Consider the following 25,229-nt stretch of genomic DNA (forward strand, 5'->3'; position numbering starts at 1 on the left):
AAAGAAATTTATTTTATTTTAATACTAAATTCTCTCCCTCCTGCCAGCCCCCTGCCATTGTTGAGAAAGCAAGAGAGAATGACCAACAGTATCAAAGCCTGCAGAGAGGACAAGGAGAATGAGAACTGAGAAAAGGTCACTGGATTAAAAAAAAAAATCAATAGTTTTATTTCTGGAAAAAACTTAGAGCCTTCGAAACGTTTTGGTCTCTTCTGTTTGCTTCTGGGACTAGTTTATTGTCCTTCTTTTATTGGAATATATCCATATGAATATATATGTATACATACATATATATATAGATAGATATATTTGAGCATATATTTATATACAAAATGATGGACCCCTGCAATGAGCTGTCTACCCAGCCATTTATAATAATTGGGGCAATAGTGTTCTTCCCTCGTTTGCTTTTCCTGGCAGGATTCTTTTGGGTGGTTTTGAGCTTACTTTAAGAGTTCTGGAGCATTCCAAGACTTGATGTAGTAAATGAAATCTCATGTTCAAACAGCATCAAAACCAATTGCTTCTTGCATTTGCCCATATTCTTCCAGTTTCCCCTTTCAATTTATGTAATTTATTTTGAGTGGGAAGGAAGGATGCATTTATTGAGCACCCTACTATATGTCAAACAATCCTTCCAGGTAAGTGCTATTGTTATCCCCATTTTACAGTTGAAGAAACTGAGTCAGAGGTAATGTAACTTGCCCAGGGTCACACAGCTAGTAAGTATAGGAGGTCAAATTTGAACTCAGGTCTTCCTGACTTCAGGCCCAGCCTACTCTATTCTCTCTACTGTTCATCTTAGCTTCTGCTAGGGAAAGATGATAGCAATGGAAAAGAGGTGGATCTGGGACCAGCAAAGAGGGATAGACACAGGGAAAGCTTCTTATGTCTGACCTCTCTTGTGTCTAGATAGACCCTGGCTTAGGATTGCCTAAAGGATTTCTGGTTGTTTAGTGGTCATCTTATCCAACACACTAATTTTACAAATGAACAAACTGAAGGCTAGAGAGAGGAAATGATATTTAAGCCCAGGTCCTTTGCCTCCAAATCTAGAATTTTTTTTTTAAAGCAATTGGGGTTAAGTAACTTGCTCAAGGTTACACGGCCAGGTGTTTCTGGGTGGGTACTGAGTGTCTGAGCCTGGGATTCGATCTCCAGGTCATCCCAACACTGGAGCCGGTGCTCTTACTCACTGAGCCACCTGGCCGCCCCTAAATCTAGAATTCTCGCTGCTACCTCAAGCTACTTTCCTCTGCTCTGTTTGCTACTGGCTAGCTGAGTCTGGTGAGACAGCATATTATCTTTTTTTTGGAAGTTAGAAATGAAAAGAAGAAAGACAGTTTATTTCCTTGGTGGAAGGAAAAGGAAGCAAGACTAGGGGGGGACGGAGAGAGAAGCTTTCTCTGTCTTTGTTCCAATGTTCCGCTGTGTATCAAACAGTAATCGCTTTTAACTATAGTGAATGATTAGGTCCTCCGGCAATTTCATTTGTGCCCCTTGGGGAGCCTTCTTCACTGGGAGGCCCAGAAAGCTCTTGCATTTTTTATTTCCTCATTCAAATGTGGGGAAACATATTTCATTAATTAGTTGCTAATGTCTCTTGTGCAGTAAGAAGTGCCACTAGAGTCTGATGTCTTGATCCAGGAGGAAGACTAGCAGCCTTGTTAATGTCTTGGCACCTTTTATAATTCTCTAGGGTGTTCCAAAGTGGTGTGAAGCCACCTCCAGAAACATAGACGGAAAATAAAATTGTTTAAAAGAGACTTCGGAGATTTACTGGGCTTTATTGTTATCCTCCTACACTCTTTCTTTTTTACCTTCTTTTGGAAGGGGGAGTAGGATTATAACAACTTCCATGGTTGACTCTTATATGTAACTTTACTCTCCTGAGTTTCACCCCCCCCCCATGCCAACTGGCCTGCTGGATGCCTCCAAGTGAATATCCTGTACCCCTCCCAAACTCCACATATCCAAAATTAAATTAATTATATTTCCCATTAGCTTATATCTCCTCCAAACCTTCCTTTTTCTGTTCAGGATAGCATCTTTCCAGTCACCAAAGTTTGCAGACTCAAAATTGTTCTTGAATCCTTCTTCTTCACCCTCCAAATCCAATTAGTTGCTAATATAGCATTTACAAAAGTTAGAGACATAATTTCTGGGTAATTTAATCATTTTATTAATAATGCCACCATGTTTATTAATAAAAGAATGGTCATTTGACCATATCTCTTAGACCAAAGAAAGTCACAGTACCCATTTAGCTCCTCCTGTTTGCCTTTTTTTCTTTCTTTCTTTGAATTCCCAATTCCTAGAATAGCGTATAAACAATTGTTGGATTTCTTTTTTTTTACTGCATGGTTCTTAATTTAGTTTGAAATATCCTTGCTTTGAGAGAATGAATAAAACAATGAAGAGCTGGACCTGAACTTTGATCACGTCATTTACTTCCTAAGTTGCTCCCAGCCTAGGGCAGTTAGTCCAATGTCATTATTCATAATGTCCTTTTAGAGACTGAACTTTTAAAATCAGGACTTTGGAAAAGGGGAGGAGCTCTGGATCTCCCCAAAACATTGGTTATTAATAATCACTTTTTTTGCTAAGTCTTGTAAAGTCTACCTGCACCATGACTCTGGTGTTTACCCCTTTGTCTACTCTCACATGAGCACTACGCTAATTCAGGCCCGCGTTAGTGCTGACCTAAACATCAGCCTCCTAGTCAGCTGACATCTGGCTTTGAGTCTCCTGTCCAACCCCTCTTCTACAGCTACAAAATACTCTTCCTAAGGTCTCGTCTCTATCGCTAGCTTATTCAAGAATCTTCAATGACTCCCTATTACTGCTAGCAAAAAATGCAAACTCTTTGGTTTGGCATTTAAACCCTATTACAATTTGACTCCAGCCTTTTACTTTTCTAGGCTGAATATCTATAACTACCTTTTATGTACTTTACACTACTGCCAAACTGCTCTACGTGTTACTCTCTGAACTCCACATTCCATGTCTTGCCTCCATGCAAGGCTCTTGCCCTTGCTTAGAATACGCTTTCTTCTTATATCTGCCTCTTAGAATTCCTAACTTCCTTCAAGGCTCATCTCATGTATTACCTCTTTTAGGAAGCATTTCCTAATTCCCAGTTAGCAATAGTTCTTCCTCAAATGAACATCAGCACATAGATATATAGCTTTAAAATGCACTAAGATTTTTGGGACTGTGTGTATGTGTATGTATGTATGTATGCTTATTTATCTACATGCCATATTTTCACCAACCCCACCCCTTACAATGTAGGTTTCTTGCAGACAGAGACTATTTTCTTAGAGCATTTATTTAGCTCCTCCTATTTGCCTTTTTTTGTTTTCTTTCTTTGAATTCCCAATTCCTAGAAGAGTGTATTTGCTTAATAAACAATTGTTGGATTTTTTTTTTTTTACTGCATGGTTCTTTTTTTTTTTTTAAGCAATCAGGGTTAAGTAACTTGTTCAAGGTTACACGACCAGTTATTTCTGGGTGTGGTGCTAAGTGCCTGAGCCCGGGATTCAATCTCCAGGTCATCCCAACACTGGAGCCGGTGCTCTTACTCGCTGTGCTACCTGGCCACCCCTACTACATGGTTCTTAATTCAGTTTGAAATGTCCTTGCTTTGAAGCGGAGATTGGCATGAATATAGAGAAAAAGCTTTCCTTCCAGGAATACTGAAGCCCAGAAAGACAGGCTCCTATATTTAGTCTTTTTTTTTTTTTTTGCTTTTTTTGGGGGAGGGCAATCGGGGTTAAGTGACTTGCCCAAGGTCACATGGCTAGTTTTTGTGTTAAGTGTCTGAGGCCAAATTTGAAGTCAGATCCTCCTGACTCCAGGGCTGGTGCCACCTAGCTGCCCCTCCCATGTTTAGTCTTATTTTTTATTTTTTTGCTTTTTGGAGGGAGGAGGGCAGGGAAATTGGGATTAAGTGACTTGCCCAAGGTCACACGGCTAGTAAGTGTTAAGTGTCTGAGGCTGGATTTGAGCTCAGATCCTCCTGACTCCAGTACAGGTGCTCTATTCACTGCCCCTAGAGGCGCCCCCCTCCACTCACCCCACTCCCTCCCCCCTGCCCCTGAATATTTAGTCTCGTCATTTTCCTGTGGCAAGTATTCAGCTCCTAGCATTAAGGAATAATAGGAAAGGCATGAGATTTGGAGAGCCTGGGTTTAAATCCCTATCCAGTTGTTTGCTACCTGTGTGACCTTTGGCAAATAATTTGCCCTCTCTGCTCCTCACTGTCCTAATTTATACAATGAGAGGTGTGGATTAGGTAATATCCAAGGCTCTCAAGCTTTAAATTCTATATTCTTCCCTTTCTTAGATCCACAGGCTAAGTTACATTACCTCACAGGAAAATCCAAGGCAGAGACGAAATCTGCTTTTAAAGTTGGGATTCAGGATGAGTATGTTTCTCTTAAAAAGAGGGGAGCTAGTTTATTAAAACTTTGTTTCCTTGACAAAGGTTTATTAAACACCTCCCGTGTAGAGGACGCAGTTGCTTGGAAAGCATTCTGATTTGTCCCTGTGGTTAGTCACCTTGGGTGGCAGATGCTGCTTTAAATCAGTGATGGGAACAGAACCATTTACCATAGCAAAAGACGACTGGGCGATGTCCAATATCTTGTGGGTAGTTTGATATGCTGCATCCTAATAGGGCTGAGAGGTCTTGGAATACATTCTTGTGAAGTTCCTCTTCCCTATATTCCAGTTTTACCTGATCATTATGTAGCATTTTGCTTCTTGGTCCACCATACTTATGCTCACCTTACAAAAGCAGTGAAATCAATAACCTGTGGCCTAAAAGTATAACCTGTAGGCTATCAGCTCACTCAAAACCAAATACCTTTTAGAATCTGGGTTTATCTAGATTTCTAGGCTAGACAAGAGACTTTGTAAGGAAATTTAGAGGTCATCAAATTTATTTTACAGAAAAGGAAACTGAGGCACAGAGAGGTTAAGTGACTTGCCCAGGGACACACAGCTAGTAAGTTTCTGAGTTAAGTAGGAACCCAGATTGGCCAAACTCCAATTCCAAAGCTCATCTACTGACCATATTACCTTTCAGTGTCATGAGTGTCCCCTTCCTGTCAGCAAAGCTCCCTACAATAGGAAGTTCTGATGATGTGATGGGAAATATCTCAAGCATCTCTTGGAACTACCTAAAGCTTTAAAGAACCTGAGACTAGCTGGTCCGTATCCTAGACAAATAGATACTTGATATTCAATTTCACAAAGAATCTAACAGCTGTAAAAATGCCTAATTCCTTTTGTCTGTACAGGAATAATGGTAAAGAATAAAATGACATGCAGGTATCTTTCAGAGGATAGAAGGAGATATCTCTCCCCCTCTCCATACCGCCCCCCCCCACTCCTGTCCCTGCCTTTATCCTTAAGAAATAGCATTTACAGGACCAAAGAATAAGATGCCTCTGGAAATACTGTCTTCATTTTTTTAACTCTCTTAAATCACTGTTACATTAAGATTCCATTGTACTCATGTATTCTCAGCAAAGATCCTTTATCAAACCCTGACAAAGTATAATTTGCTGGGTAGGAAAGACTCTGCAGATAGAAGTCTTCTGCAGGTTGTTCAGAGGAAAGGAGGAGGAAAGGATGGGATGCTATCACAGTCTTTCATAGAGTGTAAATCTTTCACTGTGTCATCTTGAATTTGAATAACCCAGGAGATGTGGATTGTCAAGGGGCTGATATAGCATTAAAGTCTCTGCCCCCACCTGTGTTTTTATGGGTTTAGGGAGGGCTTTCTTTGTCCCTGTCAGTCAGATATAGTTCAATTCAATATTCATTAAGAACTTTTGCTGTGGGAGGGGCATAAGAATAAGACAGTTTCAGCTCTCATAGAGTTTGTGATACAGTAAAGAGATAAGACATTTGAATGAATAACTAATAAAAAGTAGAAGGTGATTAAAGAAGTGAAATAAAACACTATGGAGTGAGAAATTCAAGGTAGAAGAGGAATCATGAAAAGATTAATTAAGGAGGTAACACCTGACTTTGGCCTTTAGGGAGAACATCAATTGACAGAAAGAAAGGGGCATAGATTTTTTTGTATGAGGATAAGATTTTTCTAATATGTGGACAGCCTATGCGAATATGGAGGTATTTGAGGGCAAGCTGGGATTGTAGACTGGTAAATAGCCTGATTTTAGGTTGCCCAAATAGATAAATCATAAAAGAAAAAATTTTTTAAGAAGGTCAGTTTTTGATACCCTTTGACTTTAAACTTTTGGAAAGGATAGTTATTTATAATTTTTCATATATGGATATCATGACATAAGTGGCTGTATTTAATTTCCAGCTCTATCACTAACCAATCCTTGACATTGACCATCCTAGACAATCACTTTCACACTCTGGGCCCCACTTCCCCACATGAAAAATAAGGGCATGATCCAAAATCCATTCTAGGTTTAGTCATCTATAATTATTTTTTAACTGATTATATATGAAATATAAGGTAACCTTAATAACGACGATATTTGTCACAACTTTGTGATCAAAATCATAGGATGATAACTTTAGAACTGGAAGGAATTTTAGAAGCCAGTTGGTACCAACCCTTCATTTTACAGATAAAGAAACTGAGGTCAGATGAGGTGAAGTCCAAGGTTACACAGGAAATACGTGATAGAACTGAAGTTAGGAAATACAGTTCTACATACCATGTAAATATATGGTTAAAAAATGGGAGAGACATCAGCAGTTCCCATTCTATAAATGGATACTTCTGCTACCTCATGTGATTAAACTGCATACTCATGGGTAAATGTTTGGGTCAGAGAATTGGTGATCGTGCCTCTTAGTCACTCTGTCTTATTGGTAGAAGTATCACCTCTCAGAACTCAGCAATGCGATCATTATGCTTCGTTAGAGGCAGCAACTCTCCAGCCAAGTAAAGAGAAAAACACAAGAGAAGGGTTTGTTGGATTTTTTGTGGTCATTTGTTTTGGTTTTGGGTGTTCTCTGTGGGCTGAGTAGATTGTAGACTGATTACCTCTATGAACTTTGATTTCCTCATCTGGAAAATGAACATCAATTTGATTTTTCCTACCTCACAGGGAGATTCTGAGGAAAACTCTTTGCAAAGTCAAAAGTACTGTGTAAATGTGAGCTATCATTATTAGGTGGAGGCATTTTTACCACAGACGGGATGGGGTTTATTCTTCGGTTTCATAGAAAAGGAAAAGAACAATAAGGTATTTTCAGTTTCAACTGAACAGAGTCTAAAGAGGAAGACTCCCAGTACCTTAGATGCAATAGGAGTTCTCTCTGAACTCCCTAAGCTTGGAAAGGAATGTACAGGTCTGATTCAGGTGATCATAACTTCTTTAATGAGCAAGAGGAGTCTTGGCTAGATTGAATTCTTAGAGATGCTACTGGGGCTTCTGCCATTGTCTTGCTAATGCTCCAATCCACTGCTGCCCAGGATCCTGTATTCTGGGAATGGTGTCAACCGGCCTTATTTTGGAAGCAGTGCTGATTTTACAAGAATTGCCTGTGGCTTTTTTGTATGAAAGGGTACATGTTTAAAATAACCTTTTCACTCCCTCACTCATCATAGCCAAGACTGTAAAAGAGAACAGTTCTGACTACTGATAGATGCTTGGTATACAACGCCCTCTCTTCTGTTATCACTGGGTGGGAGGAAAAATAGACTTTGATTCTTTAAAAACTAAGCCTAGTAACTGTTTCCAACTTTCTTATTTCTTTTCTGGTCTTCTCTGGTACAAACACCCAGGTAGTGTATGTATATACACACACACACACATGTGTATGTGTGTGTATTTATAATATGTATATATACATGTTTGTATATGTATGTATATATGTGTGTGCATGTATTAATTCTAACAACAGTTTCATATGTGACTGGAAAATCTGAAATTCTGACCAAAGATTAGAAATGACCTGAGCCCTTAAGGAATGTTTGGAGGGTTAGTGATGCTATGGACCTTTGGCTGAGGACTTCACCAACAAGCCACTTTTTTTATAGTTCCAGGTTATGTAAGAACCTGTTGTTTTTTAATTTACTGTCTAGTAAATGACAAAAATAGACATTAAAAGAAAACAAGAGTAGAGACCAAAAGATTGGAGAGTCTTCAAATATTTGTCAGTATTTGAGATGATTCTTTTTTGGATGTCTGAGTTTGGACATTTCTAGTGTACTGTCTCAGTCTACATTTATGTTTTTCCCTCCTTAATCTTTAGGAGCCCTTCACTCGAGACTTTCTTTAATGCCTTATCAAGCATGGAGGGAACTCCTTGGTCTCCAACGGTGGCATTGCAGTGTAAACTCTGGCAGTTTCTGTCATGTGGCCCTGGGCAAGTCACTTGATCTCTCTTGTTCCCAGTTTCCTTATCTGTAAAATGGGGATAGTAACATCTCTAGTCCCTATCTCACAGGACTGTGAGGATAAAGTGCTCTGAAAGCCTTAAGGCAGCCTATAAATGTCAGTGCTAGTTTTGTCATTCTCATCAAGCTGAAAAAGCTTCTATACCATTGGCCTAGTGATAGCCATGTGGGTCTGTGGTTGGATGACCAGCCTGGCTCATCACTCCAAAGAAGGCTTAGCTACAAGATAGAGATTTTGAGTTATGACAACTTATGAAAACCATCTACTGAAATGTGTAGGGTTATGACTTCCATTAGTCTTATGATCATAAATCCAATCCTGGAAGAAAACAGAGAAGATATCTGGTCCAACCCCCCTCATTTTTACAGATGAGGAAACTGAGGCCCATTGAAATTTAGTGACTTACTCAGTATCACACAGGTAATAAGTGACAGAACTATTATTGGTTAATGTAGTATCCTCAGCAGTAAAAGTTATAAATTCTTGAAGTAATCAGTATAAACCAATAAGAATTTAATTATGGGCTATGTAGAGATAATTGGATGCATGCTCAGAAGGTAAATGGCTACATGGTGTGATTGTATTTTAACTGGACTATTTCACTCCATGGGGTTTGTTCTTTGGTTTCATAGAAAAGGAAAAGAACAATAAGATATTTTCATTTTCTACTGAACAGTCTAAAGAGAAAAACTCTTAGTACCTTGTATGCCATAGAAGTTTAATAAATAAGTGTTTAAGGTGATTCGTTGAGCTGACAGATTACAGCAAGAGAGAGTCAAATTCAATTGAAGACCTGTCCCCAGTATTGCGGTTGTTATATTCCAAGAAGGGATGTGGATCAATTTGAGGAAATTATTTGGGATTAAGGGTAGGACTAGAGACAGGGGAAGGGACTGGATAAAGTATAGACTACCTTTCTGGTTTTGCTATGATATAGTTTAGATATATCATAGTTTTTCTGGTAATAATTGTAGTAACAACAGTCATATCTGAAATTTATATACTGCTTTATGGTTTGCAAAAAATATTTATGTATATATGCATATACATATATACACACATATTTACATATAAATATACACATATTTACATATACATATTATATATAATATATATGGAGAACCTCATTTGCATTTCACAATAAGCATTTATCAATTTCTCTCCATAGCTCATAATTCAAGTCTTATTGGCTTACATAGATTAAAGAGTTTGTAACTTTTAGCACTATGAGTCCTCCCTCAACCAATGGTTCTTTCACTACTTGTGTGATGTTGGGCAAGTCACTGAATCTCCCTGAGCCTCAGTTTCCTCATCTGTAAAAAAGTGAGACAATCAGTCAGTAAACATTTGTTAAGCAGCTACTATGTGCCAGTAACTCTTCCTAGAACTGGGGATGCAAATATGAAAAAGAAGGGCAATTCATGCCCTCAGCTCTATGCATGAAGACAAACACAGAGAGGAAGGTGACAAAGGTGCCCATTGCTGGGGCATGATGAACTCTAACTTTGTGTACAAGATGAAGAGATGGCTGGTCTGGTCACCATCCTGAAATGAAGGGGCTATTGTTATTCACACTTTACAGATAAGGAAATTGAGGCTCAGCAAAGTTAATGACCTGAGAATCAATACATGTGTGTAGAAGCACATATACATGATTGTAAATAAAATCACAATCATTTTAAGGCAGTGTGTATTTAAATGTGATTAGTGACATAGATAAGAAATGTTTTAGCAGTTCAGAGGAGAAAGACATCACGTCTGAAGCAAAGTCCCCAGGGTCACACAGCTTGCATTTGTCCAAAGTGGGATTCAGAACCAGGTCTTCCTTACTCCACATTCAGCACTCTGGCTGCTATGCCATATGGTCTGATACTAGGCTAAGGTACTAATATGTTGTATTCACTAACAAAACTGTATGTAGGCACCATTGGTACCGCATGAAAATGACCTGAGAATCAATAAATGCGTGTAGAAGCATGTAAGCCACTTTGTAAAAATGCTGGGATTCTCAGTAAACCTCTCCTGGGTCAGTAGTTTGCCACAGACTCACAAAATCTACCAGCCCATCAAATCTCCATTTGCACGCTTGAGAAATTCCTGGAGCAAATGGGCCTGTTCAGGCAGCAAGAGTCCCAGAGCATGAGGAAGTTCTAGAGAGAATGTGCTGCCTCCTTCAAATTCCCAAAGAGGGTGTGCATCTGCTGATTATCTATGAAATAGGCTGAGTGATTGATGCAAACATCTTCATTTCAGGGTTTGTCAGAAGCCCAAGAGAGTTTCGTGCCATTTTCGGCTGTAGCCGCTCTGATGCGTATAGATCACTCTAATAAGCATGTCCTTCCCTGCCTACTTTGGTTCAGAAGCCAGCCTCTTAAACAAGGAGAATCTGTAAAGTCTGATAACAGCTTTTATTATGTCATCATTACAATAGATCTTCAAGCCAGGTAAACAGAACCCACAGAACTCTTTCCTTCCTTCCAGGCTTATCAGGCACCAAAGCAGCCAGATACAAATATTCGTTTCCAGCTGAGTGCTTCCTACTGTACGTTATGTTTTCCAGACATGCCCAGGACTCTGATGCTTTGTTCATTAGTGTTCTCAATACATTGCTATGAAACCACCATGACCAATGCCAGGACTTGGCAAAGTGGTGAGGCTGGCATAGTTAATCTCTGGCATCCTTTCCTTGCCTGTTCAATTCTGTACCTCTCTCCTTCCTTGCTGCCTTCTGTCTTCTACTCAGGGAACTCTCATATAGCCTCCCTGGGCTGCTTCAACTGCTATTGGGCAAATGCTGCAACACCTATACCGTATTATATGTATGCAAGACTCTAAACCAAGTGAAGGGGACTACATCTGGAGTTACAGGACTGGGGTTCATGTTAGCAAGCCAAGAAACATTTATCAAAGCACATCCTACATGCCAGGAACTGTTCTGCTGCTTTGCTGTCTATGTGATTTTTAGCAAGTCATTTCATCCCTCTCTCTGGACCTCAGTTTCCTGTTGAATTCCCACTAAAATATAAGCCCCTTGAGGGCAGACACTCTTCCTATTTTTATTGCATTCCAAATCCCCATTGAAATGAAAAGATCCACCTGCACTTTAAAGGGGACCTTTTAATAATCCCAGTAGTCTACCCATATTGCTATAGGGCAGTGAGACTTTGGATACAATAGTCTCTGAATAAATAAAAATGAATATCATACAGACAGCAATAAAGAGATACATGGTGGGTGTGATCAGGGTGCAACACAAAACCAATGAGGAACTTCAAAAAGGAATAAGTACAAAAGATGACCTTAATGACTTATGAGCTAGGAAGAGGAGCTGGTCACTTACCAAAGATGAAGTATGACAAGAGGCCAGCCAGTTCCCTTATAATGGTAGGAGAAATTGAGGACAGTCCCTGACATGTAGGGTTGGCTCTCCATGCCAAACATACAGGAGGCTATGGACAAGAACCTCACAGTTTGGGTAGGATGGAGTGATGGTAATCAATGAAATCAGAGATCCATTTGAATATCCCAAGTCCCTTTCATTATGTCTAGTACGTGGAAGGCATTTAATGAATGCTCACTGAATTGAAAGTGAGAATTAGACCAGATGAGCTCTATGGTCCTTCCATCCCAAAATCCATGATCCTGTCATGAATTTGAGTGGGTGATCACCAAAATGAATCAAAAATAGCCCACAAGAGGAGAAACAAGCACATATACATGATTGTAAATAAAATCGCAATCATTTTAAGGCAGTGTGTATTTAAATGCTATTAGTGACATAGATAAGAAATGTTCTAGCAGTTCAGAGGAGAAAGACATCACATCTGAATGGAGTGAAGAAGCAAGACTTCACAAAAATTGGAGATTTAGGCTGGTTTGATCTTAGTTGGTTTAGTTCACCTCTTTAAAGAGAATTTATCTATAAAATGGGAATAATGACACTAATGCTACCTACTTCATAGTGTTACTTTGAGGGTTACTCCCCTCCTGGCTCTGTGATCTCAGTGATGTCTACACTTCATCCAGAACACGTTTGAAATGTATTGCAGCCTATTCATACCCACCATGCAGATAATCTTAAAACAAAACTAATCATGATGCTATTGACAGGTCAGATTTAACTTTGTAGTGATGGATGATGGTGGCATTTTGAGGAAAGTAGGAATGGCATGAACAAATTCATGGACGCAGAAAAAAATGAAGAGACTACCCTGACTGGAGTGGACTATGGAGTAAAGTGCCACAAGGACACTGATGTTATTTAGTCTAGCTCCCTCGTTTTCCAGAAGTCCAGAGACATCCAATGCTTTGCCTCAAGTTGTTGGGAGCAGAGTTGGGACATAGACCTCCTACATCCAAATCTACCATTCTTTCCTCTGTACCACACTACCTCTCAAGTTCAGGGTAGGGGAAATAAACAGTGAGAGATAAGCTGAGAAAGGTAGGGATCAAAGGCTTCTTAGTGATAGAGATGGGACTTAAACCCACCTTCATCCAATCATGATACACTGAAGGCCACCAAAAACAGACTCTCCATTGCCTCCCACCTTCAAACGCTTCTTCCTTGTTTGTGTTAATTGTGATTTTTAGATAAAAAATGAACTAAAGTAAGCAAGTTATATGAGGTAGAAGTTGGCATGATTGGTATCTGGATGGTATAAAAATGGCATCATTTCTTTGGGGCCCAAAGGAAGATTTGGGCTATTCCTCAGAGGAAGAAGTGACTATTTTCTGTGATCCTTAGTGGGTTTTGGAAATCTCAAGGGTGAAAGAGTCCCCATAAATATTCCTGAGAAGCACTGTTGGATTAATGCTAATCCCCTTGTGTTTTTTCTTTTCTAGATGAGATGGACCAGTCTCCTGCAGTACGTTCCGAATATCTGGTCTCAGGGATTCGCACACCCCCAGTGAGAAGGAACAGCAAACTGGCCACCTTAGGCAGGATCTTTAAACCTTGGAAATGGAGGAAAAAGAAAAATGAAAAGCTGAAACAGACTTCATCAGGTAAAAACTATAATGTAAAGGGGGAAGGGGGAGGCAAACTCTGCCACCCAGAAGAGTCACAGTGAATGACATTTGTGACTGGTGGAGAATCTCACAGAAGTCTTGCAAAGAGTGTAGTTTAGGCAGAGAAAATGAATTACAACTCCTCTGTTCTTTCTACTACTTCATTGAGGTTCACAAAAAAGTGATCCACAATGTCAGAAGTAACAGAGGCTTGATAATCAAGAGAAGTTACTCTGTCTTGAAAACAACCCTACTCAAAACCTAACACCACTGACTGCCCCCGTCTTTCTTCCTCTAATCTCTTTTTTGAAACACATTATCACTAATTGTGATGTATAATTGACATCTAAGATGCTCATATGAAATGAGACTGAGTCCTTAGGCTCCAGCTCTGTAGGTGACTGCTTTAGGAGATCTTGCCTTGGGATGTCCCAAGAATCTTGTGTTTTTCACTGCTCTGAAGAGGAAAAAGAGGGTATAAGTAGTCAGGGAATAAGGAGACAATATCATCTTCATTAGGCTGTTTGAACTCTGTCACTGCCTATTAATTATGCCACTAACTTTCATTTGCTCTCAGATTTGTAGATGACACAAAGCTGGAAGGTATGGCTAGCATGGGATGACAGAACTAAGATCCAAAAAGATTCTGACAGGGTAGAACAATGAAGTTAATGTAATTAGGTGAAATTTAATAGGGATAAATGTGAAGTCCCATACATTGTTGTTTTTAATCAACTATAGTACAGAATAGAGGAGCTAGACAGCAGTTCACGTTAGCAACAACAAAAAATAAAACCAAATGGAATTTTTGTGGCCTGCAAGTTGATAGCGAATCATAGAAGCCAAAAGCACTAATTCAATCTTAGATTACATTGTTATTGTTCAGAACTTGGGGTATGATAATCCTGCTGTTCTTTCCTCTAATAAGACTATCTGATCATTTGTATTCAGTTCTGGATGTCACATTTTAAGAGGGTCTTTAACAAACTGGAATGGATGCATCAGGGTAACAAGGATGCTGAGAAGACTGAAGAAAGTGGGCCATAGAAGTATTGGTTCAATGAACTAGGGGTGCCTGGCCTGGAGAAAGCTGAGGGAAAACATGAGAGCTGTCTTCATGTATTTGAAAGGTGATAGGGTATCATATGAAAGAATGATTTAGATGTTCTGCTAGGTCACAGAGGTTATTACTAGAGCCAGTGGGTAGGTATGTTATAGAAACACATTTCAGTTCCATATAGGGAGAAACTTCTATGTATCTGAGTTGTCCAAAAGTGGAATGTATACCTTTTCAATGTAGACCTTCACTCAAGGTCTTCAAGCAGAAGCTGTATGCTTACTTCTTAGAGACATTGTTGAAAGGATTCAGTTCCAGGTACAAGGTCCAGAGGTCCTGTCAAACTCTCATTCAGGAAAGGCACTATATATATATATTTTCAAATTATTTTGCTAGACATTACGTCCTTGTGACTATTATAACTTTCTGTAAGAGAATAGGAGTGATCCCTCCCCACATACATACCTTTTTATAGATAAAGAAACATATTGAAAGAGGATAAAAGTCATGATTAGAGTCACATGTTGAGTAAATTACAGAGCTAGGACTCTAATCCAGATTTTCAGACTCTGACTCCAATGCTTAGTATAACATACTGTCTATTTTACTGGGTACTGTCTATACTCTCTGCCTGTCCCCACCCCACCCCCAACTCCTTGTTGTCAACTGCCACAATCTTAAAAAAAAAGTTACTTGAGGCCTACCTGGACTATATTTCATTTGTGAACAACATCCTTGTTATGATCTCAATCTCCTTGAAAACATCAGAATCGGTACTGTGGGTCAACCCAGGATTCTGTCTCTGGTGGGGATGCCAAAGAATACATTATGGGAAGTCAGGGTTGGCCTTTTTCATGGATAAATCAAAGCAATGTGCACCAATCATACTTGTTTCTCATAGAATATTAAAGTTAGAAGGGACCTAGAAATCCTCTAACCCAGCCCTTTCAATATACAGATAAGGAAAACAAGGTGAATGACACTTCCTTAAATGATTTACCTAAAGTTATCCAAATTGCCCGTGGGGAGAGCACCTCAAGCCTAGCTTTCCTGACTTAAATCAGATGAGATTTCCACTACAGTTTTTCTATGCAATACTCATCTCTGTTAATACCTTTTAGGATTTTATTTCATTGTTTAGAGGAAACAGACTAGTGTAGTGGAGAGAATATTGGACTAGGAATCAGAACTGGATTGGAATTATAGTTTTGCCTCTTGTGGGTTCACAATCTCTCTTTGGTAGTCAGTTTCCTCACTGGTAAAATGAAGAGGTTAAATCAGATAATCTGTAAACTCCCTTAATTTTTTTAATCTGAACTCTCCTTCTGGGGCAATGAGATCTACATATTTACTACTCTAGCCTGGGGAGTTCAGTTCAGTCATTTTTTAATTGTGTTCAGCTCTTCATGACCCCATTTAGGGTTTTCTTGGCAAGGATTCTGGAGTAGTTTACGATGTTCTTCACCAGCTCATTTTACAGATGAGGATAATGAGGCAAACAGGGCTAAGTGACTTGCACAGGGTCACACAGCTGCTAAGTGTCTGAAGCCATATTTGAACTCAGGGAAATGAGTCTTCCTGACTCCAGACATGGCATTCTACCCACTGTGCCACCTAGCTGCCCTAGCTATACTGGGAAGTAGAATTTCTTTTATTTATCCTAAACTTAGTTCTCTCAAGCAGCAAAAGGTATTCCCTAGATTGAATACCCTTGGACTGAGTAAACCATTTTATGTTTTTCATACCATGTTTTCATTTTGCTTTTAAAGGCTTCTATCCTCTGGCTTTTCCACCTGGGTCTTTCCAGACTTAACGGTGACCAAGTTACCTGCACCTTCTCAAGTTTAGGACCAAGTGCTTGTTTATTTGCAAATAACTCTTAACATAGGATATATAGTTTTTGCCACCACAATTAATGGTAGCTACTAAGTCCAAAAGCAGAATAATATAGACAAAGGTGAAGGAAATGAGCATTAATTATGTGCATACTATGTGCCAAGTCCTGTGCTAAACATTTTACTAATATTATCTTATTTGATCCTCTCAACAATACTGTGAGGTAGATGCTTTTAAAGGTCCCCATTTTACATTTGAGGAAATTGAGGTAGGCAATGGTTAAGTGATTTGTCTGAGGTCGTATAGCTAGTGTTTGAAGCCAAAATTAAGTTTAAGTCTTCCTAACACCAGGCCCAGTGCTCTATCCTCTGTACCACCTAAAGGCCTAGTAAAAGGAGTTGGTCTAAGAGTCAGAAAGATCTGGGTTCAAAGCTTGCCTCTAACCTATACTGGTTGTGTGACCCTGGACAATTCACTTGCACAACTATCTCAGACCTTGTGTTGCAGCCAAGGTGCCAAACTGAATTGGGAATTTCTGTACCAATGAAATCAGAAGTCCAATCTCTATTCTAAAGCCATGTATGCTGGGGTAAAAATTAATTTGTAGCAGGATTTTCTGAAAGAGGAAATGGTGGTATCTTAATACCGAGGGAAGATGACATTAGATAATTTTGTGGCAGCCTTTGAATGTCAGCTGGAGAGCATAGTGGGAAAGGTTAGGAGAATGAAGAGAGGATGACAGTGAGGAGACATGGTCACCACATGCAGAACAGATTTCACTGTTGGATAGAGAGAGGAAGAAAGGGTGTTCTGAAGGAGAAATTGACAAGATTTGGCAACTGCCCATGGGTGGGGAAAGACTTATTGGCTAAGAGCCTTTCTTTTGAATTTTATGAACGCTATTAATATATGATTTATTTGTGAATTTTCTAGCAGGAGAAAGCATAAAGGTCTTAGAGCTGAGGACTGACATAAATAGTGTGTTGAAATGTATTTAGCAAATGATAATGCAAACCACAGAAAAATACATCAGGGTGATGGGGGCAGAAAAACATTCCCTGACTGGTAAATTATTGAATTGTCAGAGCCAGAGAACAGCTAGTTTAGAGAAGAGGGATTTCCACAGTTTTGCCTTTAAAATAAATCATTAAGGTTATTGGCTTTCAAAAAAAAAGTGTTGGGGGGTGGAGAAGGGGTTCGTATGATGCTTCTGTTTGACTGGTTGTGCTATATGGACAGTTCTAAAGAGAATGGCTAATGGGAGAGTAACAGAACTGTTGTATAAGTAAGTATTCAAAATTTGTAAAATGTCCTTATCATTATGGACGCAGAACTAAATGTAACCTGTTGGTCAGCCAATTTCCCATTGTTTACTTTGAGCAAACTCGAAGTTCATCATCCCCTGCTGCATTCTTTCCAATGAGCAAGCATTAGCAATGAATTGGCTCTTCTTGACCGCCGATCATATTGGTGTTTATGTGTTGTGCAGTGTTGGAAAAGAAGATCGCTACGAGGCAAGGTCGGGATGAACTCATTAAAAAGGGTCTGCTGGAGATGATGGAGCAAGGTAAGCCAAGGCCTTGGTCACTTTTATGGCATCCATTCTATTACATGAAATCAAAGCTCAAAGGGTTCAGAAGTAGAACAGGGAGGATCACACAGACAGGTCAAGGGCCATAATGGAATTAATATGTCCTAGGGAGTCTTGCTCAAGGAACCGGAGCTTTCCAAAAATACAGAGTGGTCCAAATGAGACTCCAGCCTAACACTAGAGATTTTGGGGTGTTCAGGAAATACCTATATTTTTAATGACACTTTATTGTTAAAGGACTCATAAATATTTTTATCAATGAATTTTTTAGTTGCTTAACTATTTGCTTTGGTCCAGATTGTGCTAAAATTTTGTTTTATTCACTTTAAATTGGTGGCAGATCTTCATGTCTTTGTGTGTATGTGTGTGTGTGTGTGTGGTGTATTTTTTTGCTTGTGACATTTCTTTCATGTCCCTGAATTGAGGCAAACAAATCATATCTGAATTCAGAAAACTTCATAGACAATTACCATAAAATGTTAAAGCTCAAAGATGATATCATCCAATGTCTTCATTTTATAGTGGAGAAGCTGAGGAAGATTCTTTAGACATCATCTAGTCCAACACTCTCATTTTACAGATGGGGAAACTAAGTCCCAGAGACACCAAAGTCACAGAATTAGTGACAAAGCTAGGGATACAATATTATCCTCTTAGAACCATGGAATGTTAGTACTAGAAAGAATCGTAGAGATAATTTAGTTTAGGGATGTCAGACATATGGCCCATAACACTCCTGATTGTGGCCTGAAGCAAAGTATAATTGAGAAATATTTTGCAAAAGAAATAAAAATATTAAAAAATTAATATTGCATTTTAAAACTAAATATTTGACTCAGGGGGATCCTTATGTATTTATTAGTGGTACCTATTTTTATTTGAGTTTGACACCACTGATTTAGTTCATCATCCTGCCTTCCTTTATATTTTATGTCAACTTGTGTTAACAGCAAAATAATTTGATGATATACTAATCATTTTTTACACTGATCTATTTCACTCTCTAGAGCAGTAGTTCTTAGCTTGGGGTTTAGATGGGGAAAAAATTACTTTATTTTCACTAACCTCTAAATGAATTTTAACTTTTCCTTCCATTATTTAAAGACATTATCCCAAAAAGGGGCCTAAATGTTTCACCAGACTACCAAAGGGATCCAGGACACAAAAAAGGTTAGGAACCCATGCCCTAGAGGTTATTTTAATGACAGCCATAGGGCTCATAAAATAGGGCTTATAAAATTATTTATAAGGTGTGAATTCCACAAGCTGATGACCTCTGTTAGCTCCCATTGGGAGACTCTGAATCCTGGTTTGAGCATATTATAAGAAAAAAAATTCACCCTGACATAAGAGCAATATGGGGGAAGATCAAAAGGCCATGTAGACCACACTATAATACAGATTCTTGCCTCTTCTTCTGGGAATAGAGCCTTTCCCTTGTTAATCACCTAGCATGGGGGTCTGTGACTGCCCTGAATTTCCAACTCCCCTTTCCATCTTTATAATAGTACTCTAACTTTTGTCAATTTGACCTAAAGTATTAGAAATTAAGGGTCTCTGCATATGAAACAAATTAATCCAGATTTCATGTGGGGATACTAATTCAGTGAGGCTTGCTTTCTGGTAAATCCAATTTAGCTGGGGGCATTTTTTCATTATTTCTGTTCTTCAGATCCAGGAAGGTGAAGCAGATTGAGTTGCTATTTTTAGTGCTTCCCTACCTGAAAAAAAAAAGGCTTCAGATGCTCTGAGTATAAGACCTGACTGCCATGAAAAGTCATTCATGAACAGTTATGCACCATGTACCTTATTTAACTCCCCAAACAGAGGCATCTCAGAGATGTGGAAGGAATACATTTTGCAAAATTAAAAAGCTGGAATATTTTCCTTGTTAATTTTTCAGCCAAGCCCCCAAATCCTTATATTTTTAGTTTTGTTTTAAGCAAAATGCTTTTTTGAAGAAAGATCCTGAGTTATTAAATCATGATAAAAAAATAACACTTAAGTGAACGAAGTGTAAGCAGGCCAGAAAAGATATAGATTCAGTTTCTTTCAGAATTAATGGCATGTTTTAAAAATTAAAGAGAAAAACTGGCAAAGGGCAATTTGGGTTTTGACAAACCCCCCCATCCTTCAAAAATAGTTTATGTTTTGGGAATTCAAATGGTATCCATAACAAATATGCTGGAACAATGGGACCATGTAGGTTGATTCTCTTAGCATCTTGAGATCCTGTCTTTTGTACATTTCTACAAGTTTTTTGTCAGATATAGAAAAACCGGCTAGTGAATACAAATGCATTATATCTGTGTAGTACTTTTACTATTATAGAACATCTTGAAAGCAATTGTTTCCTTTTTCCCCCACACCAAATCTTTGAGATATAAAAAGAATATGTAATTGTCATCATTTTACAGGTAAAGAAACTAAGAATATAAGATATTAAGTAATGTGCCCAAGATCACAAAATTAGAAATTGACCACAGATCTTCTGAATCCAATGATTTGCTTAAGGTTGCAAAGGAAATTTGTGGCAAAACTGGACTATATTTTCCAAAACTTAGGAAGATCTAGGAGGTAGTAAGTTCCCCATCCCTGTCTTCAAGCAAAAGCTGGATGACCTATTGTTAAGGGTATAGAAGATATTGTTATCTTAGTATGGTTTGAAACATCTATAAGTGGGGGCAGCTAGGCGGCACTTAATAGAACATGGCCCTAGAGTCAGGAGGATCTCAGTTTAAATCTGACCTCAGATACTTACTAGCTGTGTGACCCTGGGCAAGTCACTTAACCCCAATTGCCTCAAAACCACTACCACCACCACAACAACCATCCATAAGCTTCCTTCTAACCCTAAGACACCATAAGGAGATCACACTTGTCTGGAACATTAAGGAAGAAAGTTCTTTCAGTAGATGGCTCTGCGGTGGTGAGTGAGGGGAAGAGGGATGTATGTTCTAGTCATGGTATAGTAATTAGCGTGTGCAAAGGCACAAAGACAAGAGAGGAGCTGAAATATAGTGTGTCTTTGAAAGGGAATACCATGAAATATAGCTAGAATGCTAAGCTGGAACCAGTTTGGTTTGTGGAAGGCCTTGAACACCAAGCTTAGGAATTTATGCTTTGGACAGTAGACAGTGGGGAACCACTGAAATATTTTTGATTAGGGGTGTGGCATAATCAGAACTGTGCATTAGGAAAATGGAGAAGTTGGAAGGGAATGATAGCAGTTAGGAAATTATAATAATCTCCTACCTGAGAGGTAATGAGGGCCTGACCCAGAGGAGTATCAGTTGGAGTGGGAAGGTTAAAGATTCCCCTTGAGAAGTGTTTTATATAGTTAATTTGCCTTTCTTCACAGAGAACAAAAAGCTAAGCTATAACTCAGCTAGGAATACAAATTTACATATAAAATTTGCAAAATGTCAGCCAACAAGCATTTTTTTCTTTTTTTGAAATTTAATATATTTTATTTTTTCCCCAATTACATTTAAAACATTTTTTTTTAACATTTGGATTTTTTTTTAAAGTTTTGAGTTCCAAATTCTATCCCTCCCTCCTTTCCTCCTTTCTCCCCTCCAGGAGACAGTAAGCAATCAGATATAGGTTATACATATGCAATTATGCAAAACATTTCCATATTAGTCATTTTGTACAAAAAAGACTTGAATAAAAGAAAAGTAATGAAAGAAAGAAAGTGAAAAATAGCTTGCTTCAGTCTGTATTCAAATAGTATCAGTTCTTTCTCTGGAGGCAGATAGTATGTTTCATCATTAGTCCTTTGGGATTATCTCCAACAAGCATTTATTAAGAAGGGCAATCTCTACCCTTAAGGATCTTACATTTAAATGGGACACAAATAAAAGGAAGCTGATGGGGGAGGTGAAAGAAGGTACTGGTATTGGGGCAAGGTAGGGAATATCTTGTGAAGTTGAGTCAGCAATGTAAACTGGAGGCAGATGCAGACATTTTTGACTCAAGCTGGCTCTGTCCTTAAACTGGAGGGTCTAGGAGGAACCAGCCAATCAGAATGAGAGGGTCAGGGACAGAGAGTACTTCCAATGTGATTGGTCCAGGAGTGGAATGAGTTTTCGGAATGAAGGGGCTTCTGTGGTGTGGGAGAGGAAGTCCTGTGGAAATGAGATGGTGGTACAGCATGGAGAGGGGAATTTTACATGCCTTATCTCATTCAATCCTCAGAGCACTTCTTGAGACCACACAAACCTTGAGGTTCTGATTGAGATTGCAAGTTCAATTAATAAAGGTTTTCTGTATTAGTTAAACAAACTTATGGGTTAGTTGTATATTTTAATCATTCTCTTCCCCAATTCATTGGAAGTGTATTCTATTTTGTTTGCTGATCAAATATAGTAGGTAAAAGAGATTTCACTGTTTGTACCTGTAGAGAGCTGTTTATCCATTCCAATCTTCCCATTTTATAGTTATGGAAACTGAAGCTAAGGGAGGTTGCATGACATGCACAAAGTCAGTTAGTCATAGAACCAGGATTAGAACTTTAGTCTACTGATTTCTAATCCAAAATTCTTTTCTTGTCATATGCTATAGGACTCCAAGTGCCATCTTTCTTTCTCAACATAGGACATCTAAAATTTTGTGGTATGTGTGTTAAGGTGTAGCTTCCTTCAAGGCTCAGTCCCAGTGCTATCTCCTATATAAAGCAGGTCATTGGGTCTTCCCAATCATATCTTTGCATTTACCTAGTGTATATTTTGCTTATTCAGTACATTTGCAAGAGTAAACTGTGGATTTCAAATATATAGTGCACACTTTGTTTACCCCTGCATAGAGGCTGCTAGGTGGCCCTGGAATTGGGAAGACCTGAGTTCAGATCTGGCCTCTGATACTTCCTAGCTATGTGAGTCTGGGCAAGTCACTTAACCTCTGTTTTTATTTCCTTATCTCTAAAATCAAGATAATAATAACACCTACCCCCGCCCACCCCCCCAGTATAATTGTAAAGATGAAATGAGATATTTATAAAGCACTCTGCAAACTGTAAATGCTGCAGTGGTTGTTGTTATGCCAAGAGAAGTGATGGAGGACCAAGGAAAGAGAAATTTTAAAAGGACAGGATGACTGTACTGTCTTTAAGAACTGGTTGGAGTGTGGAGAAAGGCCTTTTTATCTTAAAGCCATTTTAGTAAAAATAAACAGTGAGTAATCTTCCTTCAGTCGAGAACTAGGCAGGGGAAGAATGTCCTTTTAAAAGAGACCCTTGGATGTGGAGGGTCCCTTGTTTGAGGCTGTAAACCATAAAACTATCAAGGAGATTTACAAGATTGCACTGGTGTCTAGACAGAGGCCATGAGTAATGGCCAACTGAAGGCTAATATAATATGCTTCATGTGATTTGCTTCTAGCTCAATGAGGTTCTCAGCCTCCCCAGGGATTATTCTGTGCCTTTATTAACATATGTATTTTATCAACTGCTGCTTAAAACAACAGCATCAACAGCACTGTTAATCCTTCCTAAAACCGGATTAGAAATGGCTTGTAACATCTCTTAATCCCTTTGGGTTAAATTTGCTCCTTTTTCCTTCAGGGAAAAAAAAAGAGGGGACCCTTATTCCAGTCATTAAAATGTCATGATTGTTCTAAGACAACTGGAATAAATCTTTAACCCTTTCCTTGATCCCAGATCAGAAATTATCTTCTCACTCAGATCTCACATAGCACTTTTTGTGTATGTACTTATCATGTAATATGTATGTTAGAATGACCCATGTTTAGTATTTATCCTACCAGACGGTGAATTCCATAAAGACAGGGATTGTGTTTTATCTCCCTGGGTCGACTTGGTGATTCAAGTTCTTAACCTGGTGTCTGTGACTTTATTTTAAAAAAATATTTTGTTAACTATATTTCAGCATAATTGTTTTGCTTTGCATACCTGTTTTATTTATGCATTTAAAAACTTTATTCTGAGAGGAGGTCCACCAGATTGTCAAAGGGATCTATGACAGAAAAATAATTTAAGCATCCCTGCCTTAGTACCTAACCCAATTCTCTAGAGGCACATATGTGGTTGGAAATATAATCTTTCTTGAATGAAGGAATGAGTGATTGCACTCTTCTCCCTGCCCCCCTCCCTGACCTCGGTTTCTCTTAGCAATTCAATTCATGAATATGCCCAATAATTATTAACTGAACACTAACTATATTGCTAGGCTCTGTGAAAAATATAAGGAAAAATGAGAGAACTCTTACCCTCAAATACTTAACAATATGTTAAAAGACATATTTAAGGCTTAACATTATAATTTCTGGAGAGACATGTATAAAGTGTTATGGGAATTAAAGGGAAAAAAGAGATTCTTTCTTTTTTTTTTTGGAGGTGCAGGCAGGGCAATTGGGGTTAAGTGACTTGCCCAAGGTCACACAGTTGTGTTAAGTGTCTGAGGTCAAATTTGAACTGAGGTCCTCCTGACTCCAGGGCCGGTGCTCTATTCACTATACCATCTAGCTGCCCCAAAAGAGATTATTTCTGATTAGGGAATCTCAGAAAGCTTCATAAAGGAAATAAGATGATTTATGATGGTGGAATTTCAGTAGACAGAGATGTGGAAGAGAAGGCATTCCAAGTAATAGCTTGAGCAAAAGAACCTAAATGGGAGAGTGTTCAGGGAATGACAAGTGATTCATTTTGGTTGCAGTACAGTTTGAAGGAGTGAATAATATGATAAAAAGTTGGATAGGTGGGTTAGACCTAGATAAAGAAGGACTTTGAATGTCTTAATAGGGAACTACTGAAGTCTTTTGATCAGAAAATGAGGGGCAGCCAGGTGGCGCAGTGAGTAAGAGCGATGGTCCCAGCGTTGGGAGACCTGGGATTGGTTCTGGCCTCAGATACTTGGCACCCACACAAAATGACTGGACGTGTAACCTTGAACAAGTTACTTAATCCCAATTGCTTAAAAAAAAAAAAAGAAAAGGAATTGGATCAGAGTTGTCCATTAGGAAGTTGTCCGTTAGCATGTTAAGGAAGAAAAGAGGAGAGGGAATAGAGTGGGGAAAAATTCACTAGTGAGAGTCCTGACAGAAAGTACTGAGGGTCCTACTTACAGTGGTGATAGACTCAGCAACGAATTAATGGGGACACAGCAAGGGAATCAAAATCTATGGTAAGGATTTGAGCTGAGGTGACTGGGAGAATGATTTTGTTGAATTACTTAAGCATCCAGATGGACATGACCAGAATTTAGTTGGAATTTGGAGGTTGAAGATTAGAAAGGGCAAATGATCTAAATTTGGGATTCATTCAATCAAAATTTCTGTCTGTCTGTCTCTCTATAACTCTAGATGATATTGACAAAGA

General features: G+C 38.8%; 1 protein-coding gene across 15 annotated transcripts in view; it reads left to right on the forward strand.

The window, feature by feature from the left end:
• PHACTR3 (phosphatase and actin regulator 3) overlaps positions 1–25,229 on the forward strand; it is a 313,435-nt gene that overhangs the window by 156,648 nt on the left and 131,558 nt on the right. For 14 of the 15 annotated variants that reach the window (XM_069072503.1, XM_069072505.1, XM_069072499.1 and 11 more), the window contains 2 exons: positions 13,245–13,406; positions 17,792–17,869. In XM_069072503.1, the coding sequence (XP_068928604.1) occupies positions 13,250–13,406; positions 17,792–17,869 (235 nt within the window). In that variant the 5' untranslated portion in view covers positions 13,245–13,249. Of the gene's footprint in view, positions 1–13,244; positions 13,407–17,270; positions 17,588–17,791; positions 17,870–25,229 lie in introns of those variants that run through there. The other variant, XM_069072513.1, reaches the window with a different exon arrangement.

The sequence above is a fragment of the Petaurus breviceps genome, unplaced genomic scaffold (genome assembly GCF_028583685.1).
Source record: "Petaurus breviceps papuanus isolate PSGF00001 unplaced genomic scaffold, PetGlider_PUasm1.0 90847, whole genome shotgun sequence".
NCBI classification, from domain to species: Eukaryota; Metazoa; Chordata; class Mammalia; order Diprotodontia; family Petauridae; genus Petaurus; species Petaurus breviceps.